The sequence below is a fragment of the Carettochelys insculpta genome, chromosome 7 (genome assembly GCF_033958435.1).
Source record: "Carettochelys insculpta isolate YL-2023 chromosome 7, ASM3395843v1, whole genome shotgun sequence".
NCBI lineage: Eukaryota > Metazoa > Chordata > Testudines > Carettochelyidae > Carettochelys > Carettochelys insculpta.
This window is the reverse complement of record NC_134143.1, coordinates 42,504,148-42,511,250: the sequence shown is the minus strand read 5'-3', so window position 1 is coordinate 42,511,250 and position 7,103 is coordinate 42,504,148. Positions and strand designations below refer to the sequence as shown.

At 61.5% G+C, this 7,103-nt stretch overlaps 1 protein-coding gene across 2 annotated transcripts; it reads left to right on the top strand.

Annotated features, from left to right (window-relative positions):
- The first annotated feature begins 384 nt into the window (after nt 1–384).
- HHEX (hematopoietically expressed homeobox) lies at nt 385–6,222 on the top strand. Of its 2 annotated transcripts, XM_074999557.1 has the most exons (5): nt 385–827; nt 2,794–2,972; nt 3,280–3,330; nt 4,988–5,189; nt 5,945–6,222. In XM_074999557.1, exons 1-5 carry the CDS (start codon nt 446–448, stop codon nt 5,947–5,949), a joined length of 819 nt encoding a protein of 272 aa, XP_074855658.1. In that variant the 5' UTR covers nt 385–445; the 3' UTR covers nt 5,950–6,222. The 2 variants fall into 2 exon arrangements, with proteins under 2 accessions (XP_074855658.1, XP_074855657.1); XM_074999556.1 differs by having other exon boundaries at nt 4,988–6,222.
- Nucleotides 6,223–7,103: the final 881 nt, after the last annotated feature.

Genomic DNA, 7,103 nt, shown 5'->3' with positions numbered 1-7,103 from the left:
GAGCCCACCCGCCACAGCCCGCCGGGAATGCGGGGGCCGGGCCCCACCCGGAGCCACCCCGGCCAGCCCAGCGCCCGGCGGAGGCCCCAGAGGTCCGTCCGCACCCGGGCCCCAGTCCCCTGCCCGCCGGGGCGCTCAGCCACCGGGCGATGGGCGGGGGGCCGGGATCGCGGGGCTCCGGCCGGGGCTCGCCGATTGGCGCCGCTGGAGCTTGGGAGGGAGCGGGCGGCGGGTGCTTCCCCCCCCACCCCCGCCGGGCTCATTGGCTGCGGCCCGCCCGGCAGGAAGGGGACAGAGGCCGGGCGGCCCCGCCCCGCGCCAATAGAAACCTACCGAGGGGGAACCCGAGCCCGGAGAGACTCCCGGCCGCGGCGCAGGCAGCAGGCGCGAGGCGGGCGCTGCCGGGCGGGGGGCGCGGCGCGGCGAGGCCAGGCGAGGCGCAGCCATGGAGTACCAGCACCCGGCCGCGGCCCCGGCGCTGGGGGTGAGCGTCCCGCTGTACGCGCCCACCCCGCTGCTGCAGCCCGCGCACCCCACGCCCTTCTACATCGAGGACATCCTGGGCAGAGGCGCCGCCGCGCCCCCCGCGCCGCACCCCTCGCCGGCGCCGCCGACTCTGCCGTCCGCCAACTCGTCCTTCACCAGCCTGGTGTCCGCCTACCGGACCCCCGTCTACGAGCCCACCCCGATCCACCCGGCCTTCTCCCACCACCCCGCCGCCGCCCTGGCGGCTTCCTACGGCGGCAGCTCCTACGCCGGGCCCCTGTATCCTTTCCCCCGGACGGTGAACGACTACGCGCACGCCCTGCTCAGGCACGACCCCCTGGGTAAGCGAGGCCCCCGCTCCCCTGCGCTGCGCGCTCCCCCGGGGCCCCGGCGGCGCTTCTGCATTTCTGCCGCTGGGGCGGGCGATTGAAAGTCATTGAAACTCTCTCCGGCCTCAGTCTGATTGAGTGGAAATGGAGAAGCGCCGCGCTCTCGCCTTGGGAGCCAGACCGCAGTGCGCGCCCGCCGGGGACTCAGATTTCTTTGCCTTCCCCCGCGCCACTCGGGCCGGCGCTCGCCCTGGCGCGCGTGGGGAGTTTGCAGAATGCCCCAGGCCGTCGGGCAGCGCTGCGCCCGCGGCCGCTCTCGCTGGCGCCCCGGTCACTCCCCTCCCAAAGGCGCAGGCGTCGGGCCCCTTTGCTACCGCAACCCCGGGGCCGCCCTTGCTCCCCCCAGCCCAGCCGGGCTGCGCTCTGCCGTCTCCCGGGGGGCTGAGCCCCGCACCGGCCGCCGCACTTGGTCTTGGTGATTGCAAAAGTGGACCTGACTCACCCCATTGGCGCAGCGCGGGAGGCCGACCCTTTCCGTTCATACAGGAAATCTTGAGCTCTCGATAGGAGTAAATCTGGTTTCAGAAGCTGTTAAGTGTTTTCCTGCCCGCCTGAAGCAGGCTCTTCCCCGGGAGTCGTGCACGCTGCTGATTATTTTATCGACATCCTCAATACAGACAAATTCAGGAAACACTCGACTTCTGATAGCCGGGATCCGTTTTTCTGATATTGTTCATTTCCTCTGTGTGGGATGTGCCTTTATGACAGCTAAAATAACCAGTTGCTTCCTATTTTTGAGCCTGTTTTGCACCACAATTACTAAAGCCTGACGCAAGCACAAAATCTTGACAAACAATGGTGCGTTTCAAAGGGCGCAGGCCGACAGGCAAAGCCGGGACTCAGAGGCGCTCCCGGCAGAGCTGCTGGATCCGGGGACGCCGCGGCGCGTTTGGTTTGGTTTCACGCAGCGCGGCGGGGCTGGGGCTCCACGTGGCAGGCCCCAGAGCTGCATTGCCGTTGGCAGTCTTAAGTGAGGAAACCCCCCCTCGGCTGCGTGGCTTGGGGGGGTCCTCAAACAAGCCCCCTCCTAGCAGAGCTGGGCGCAGCGCGGCGTCCCGCGGATACCCAGGGCTTCCCAGAGGAACTTGGCCGGCCCGGGCAAGGAGCAGAGCGGGGGCCCGGTTACTCCGCATCCGCAAAGACAAGCGGAGGGCCCGGGGCACCTTACAGCCTGCCCGATGGACTGGGGCAGCCGCAGGAGTCTGCCCCCGCCAGCTGGTGCTCCAGTACACCTGGTAGCTTGTAAGGTGCCCCGGGCCTTCTCCTTGCTCGGGCAGGCGAGGTGGGGCTTCCTTAGCGCAGGCAGGCTGGGTCGGGGCAGTGCCGCTGAGCCCTGCTCCCAGCCCGCGGGGCCCAGAGCGGGCGAGGGAGCTGCGCGCCTTATCGCCGTGAAAGAGCAGAAGGAAGCGAAGTTTTTTTCCTCCCTCTCGCTCTTTTCTCGGTGCGAGCGAGACCAACAGGAAACACATTGGCGGAAATGTTGCCATAGTCCTTTAACTGCCCTCCTCTGCTCCGCTGATGGCAAAGGCGGCGGCGAAAGATCAGACTGGGGCTGGCGAGGCAGCGCGCCCGGCCGGCAAGGCGCGGCGCCCCGGGGGCGCCCCGCGCTCAGCGCCCGGGAGTCGCGGTGGCCAGGGCTGCTGGAGGGGGATCAGCTCCCACCAGCGGGGCAGGCCTTTGGCAGCAGCGTCTCCCGCCAGTAAAGGCGCCCGGGGGAGCTGAACTGATGCGTGCGCCGCAGGCCCCCAGCCGCGCGCGCCCCCCTCCGTTCCCATGGACCCCCTCCGGCGGCTGCGCCCAGGGCGCAGCGTCTCTGGTGGGATTAGCCCCGGGACAAGAGCTGGGCCCCAGGCCGCGTGAGAGACAAGCCCCCGCTGCGGGTCTGTCACTGACGGGCCGGGCTTGTCCCCCCTTGCAGGGAAGCCGCTGCTCTGGAGCCCCTTCATCCAGCGGCCGCTGCACAAGAGGAAAGGGGGCCAGGTGCGCTTCTCCAACGACCAGACCATCGAGCTGGAGAAGAAGTTTGAGACCCAAAAGTATCTCTCCCCGCCGGAAAGAAAGCGCCTGGCCAAGATGCTGCAGCTCAGCGAGAGGCAGGTGAGGCTGAGCGGAGCCCGCCGCGCACGGGGGCCCGCAGTCCCCCCAGCTCCCGCGGCAGCGGGGTGCTCCCCACCCGGGCTTGCAAACAGCCGTGCGAATCCCTGTGCGCGGCCTCTGCGCCTCCCTTCGGGTTCCAATCCGGAGCAGAGCTGCCGCGCGTCTACACTGGCCTGGCTGCGCGGCCCGCTTCGTGTTTCTTGTCCCCTCTCGCTCTTTTCCCCCGCAGCAATCGGACTTAGTTTGAAGCTGGGCCTGGGTTGCAGCGAAACCAGGCAACCCTTGTGCCTTTTTTTCTCTTGTTTAGGTCAAAACGTGGTTTCAGAATCGCAGAGCGAAATGGAGACGCCTAAAGCAGGTACCGGGATGATTCCGTTTCTATAGAAATAAGCATTTTAATCGTCCTCGCCCTTATCGGCGGGTGCGATCGCCTATCCCCGCCTGTGTGCGAAAGTCATTTGGAAGGCTGTTTAACCTCTTCACCTTGATTAAAAAGGCAAATAGTCATGCTGGAATCCAGGACGGCTCCTTCGGGCAGCACTAATGTTAAAAGCTTCTAATGCAGTTCCTATATCAATTATGCCTGGGTTTTCCCACGCTGCCTATTAAAACTCCACCCCAATTGTTTTGTAAACCATATGTTGTTTACCTAATTAACGCAGGGCAGATAAGTGATTGTCAGCAAATTGCTTAGGCAGCGCTCGCTGGGCGAGTATTTACGGGCTCTTTTAATTGCATATTAATAACAAGTACAGGGAGATTTGTTACAGAAATGCTGGGGAATAAATACACAAAAGGGCCGCTTATTGTTTGGGAAAAATAAATACCTCGTTAGTCCGTTGAGTTTAGGGTCAATTACCTGGAGCATATGAGACTGGAAACGGTCAGCCTTCCCCTCCCCCAAATAAATGAATCAATACATATTATGCGATCATTATTTATGAGGGAAGAGGGCCGGAGCCTGCAGGGTTCAGTCGGGCTCCGCTCCCGCTGCTGTACCTGCTCGAGGGCGCTACAACCGCAGCTTAACGCTCCACTCAAGGCAAAGCGCAGATTTGCTTGCGGCTTTTCGTCGGTGCTTTAAGGGGAAAGAGGCGTCGGTGGGGAGCGGGAGATACGGGCGGGCTGAGTTTGCTCTGTGCCCGTTTTCCCCCGGCTGCTCTTGATGCCAGCCCCGCGCTGGCTGGACAGAGGGCTGTACTCCCTGCCGGACAGCGAGCTCCTGCCAGGGAGGGGGTTCTCCCTGGGGAGCACGCGGGGGGCTGAGTCCCGCTCAGAGGGTGCTTCCAGCTGGGACGCGTCAACTCACCGGCTCCTTTTCAGTCGGGCAGGTCCGTTCCTCCGCTGCCCCCCTGGGGTGCCCGAGGTGCAGCCCCAGGCGGGCGCTCCCTTCGCCGGGGACAGCCCGGAAGGCTCTGGGGCAGGCTTTGCTCTCCTCTGGCCCAGCACAGGAAGGGCCTTGGCTCCACCTCCCCTCCCAGCCACGGGCAGTTTTGCCGTTGGCCTCGGGTCCGGAGAGAAGCCGCTGGCCCGTTTGTGCCTCTCTGATACCGTGTTTAGGTTCTGGAAACAAATTCACTGGCAAAGTGCTCCTGGGCGGAGGCTCTTGCTGGGAGATGTTGGCCCAGGAGGACACTGGGGGGAGTGGGGAAGGGCTCCTGCGGTTACCCAGCCCAGGACAAAGCTGCCAGGGGCTTCAGACACAAGCCCCTGCCGGTGGTGGCTCCTGGCCCGTGTCATTTTGGCCCTAACTTAGTTCCCACTTTCTGCACGTCCTTTTAAGCCCGCCTGCTCAGTAGGCCAGTGAGGGAGAACGGCGGCCAGCTGTGCACACACCTTTCTATAACCTTGACTCCAACCAGCCTAGACCTCCTGACGCGCCCCGGGGTTGGAGACACAGAAAGGTCCCCTCAAAGCCACTCGCTTGGCCTCACAGCATTGTCCTAGCTCTCCCCGGGGGTGATTGTGTCGGCTGTAGTGTGGTGTCCAGCTGGGTGTTTGCTGATTCCTCTTAGGAGAACCCTCAAGCCAGCAAAAAAGAAGAAACGGAAAGTGTGGACAGCCATTGCGACAAAGGGCAGGGGAGCTGCCTGAGCCCGGAGCGGAAGGCTAAAGAAATCTCTCTGGATGGGTCTCAATACACGCCCTCCCCCGTCTCTCCAGAGGACCTGGAGTCCGAAATCTCAGAGGATTCCGATCAAGAAGTGGACATTGAAGGTGACAAAGGCTATTATAATTCAACCCACTAGTGGCTCCACACTTAGGAAGGGACCTAACTCAGCTTGCACTTTAACAGGCGCTGGCTTGGAAGGAATGTTTTGCTGCAGAAGAAAACTTTCCCCCTTGGTGGGAGACAACTACATAAACCGGTTGTGTAAAGGGAAACCCACACGGTTTGGGGCAGATAGTTGAGGGCCGGGCAAATCTTGATTTTGGAGAAAGGAACAGTCCCGCTTTTAGCATTTAATGTGTAAGAGAGACTTGTACATTGGTTAATGCTCTAACCGGAGCAGAATACTACTACTTCCTCTCTTTACTGACTGGGTCTGATCCACCCCTCTTCACGCAGTCAGGCAGAATTCAACTGGAAGTCCGCCGGCACTGCAGGGCTCAGACCTTTGTATGTACATACCCAATCGAGCTTGAAAGAAGAGGCTTTTTAATGAAAAAAAAATCTCTTTTCCTACTACGGGAATGTATTTAATGAAGCAGGGAGGGATTTGATAATTCTCACCAAGTGCCTTATAGCTTCCCTCTCCCGACACATATGGTGCTTTTTTCTTCAGGATATTATTCTATTTATGCCACCAGGCTATTGTGAAAGCAGGTATCACCCAGGGTACCTGCATCCGTCTGAGTCTGGGGCCCTGGAGATGCTGCCTCGCGATCTGCCTGATTCTATTTGTAGAAGCAGTAACTTTGATTACAATGTACCAAGCTGATTTTGCATGCTTTATAATTTACTCCCTCAGTTTGACAAGAAAATGTGACCAGTGGTCGGGTCTGACTGCTGGATTAAAACTGACATCAGCCGCTGGGTGGTAAGGTAGGCGTGTTGGCAGTGGGAAGTTCATGCCTATTGTATACAAGTCTGTCTCTGTAGATAACTCCTTTGCTTTAAAAGACTTATGGTTTTATACCTCACCTTGTTCATAATTTGTACATATTTGTTTATTGTTTTTTTAAAGCCCCAAACTGGTATTTAAAGTTTTGTTGATGAACTTGTCTGTGAAATAAAACTGAACTCTGGACCACCCCGGGTATGGGCCAGTCGCTTCTTTTAAGCATCCACCTTTGCCAGAGGCGGGATGTGGCTGGTCCAGAAGGCCTTTCAATCCCCTCCATGGGCAGCCTCACCTACAGCTGGGGGAAACCGCTGATGTCCCCGGGAGTGCCTGGTGGGATGGGTCACCCAACCGCGCTGATGGGACGGCTTTGGCGGAACTTCTCGGTTGAATTGGGGGTTGTTTTTCTGTCCCAGCCTGTCGCCGCGCACGTCTGCCCGGCCCACCGCAGCCCCATGCTCGGGGGGGCGGGGAGGTTTCCAAGTGCGCCTCGTAAAGTTTTACAGGCAGCTCTGAAGCGATCCCAGTCGCTGGAGCGGGGGAGAAGAAAGGGAAACTGACATCCAAGTGGCCGTTGGGGGGATTAAGAAGGACGACGCTGGTGGCTGCCGGGGGAGGTATTGATTTCACTGGCGCTGTCAGCGCCGGCTGCCGTTGACCTGCCTGAGTCAATACGGCTTATTTATCCCCGCCGCCATTCTCGGAAACCAGCCGGGGCTTCTGGGAAGAGGAGCCCGGGGAGAAGGCAGCCGGGCGGGCGAGGGTGGGGCGCAGGGACAATGCGATGCTCATCACTGTGCTCTGCCAATGCTCCCCCCCCCACGCCCAGGGCCCCGCCGGGCGATTGCTCCCGCGGGGGGCTGAGGGGGCCCCGTCTCCCCTGCCCTGCAGGGAACCGCCGCGCCGTGCTCGGTCGGTGCTGAGCGGGGCGCCCTGCCCCGCCTTCCCCGCCCAGAGCCGGCTGGCTGCTGCGGGGGGCCCTGCAGGGAACCCGGCCCGCGGGATGGCTCCGGGCGGGGTCTGAAGGCGGCGCCGGAGGAGGACGAGGCAGCGCTGCGAAGGGCTG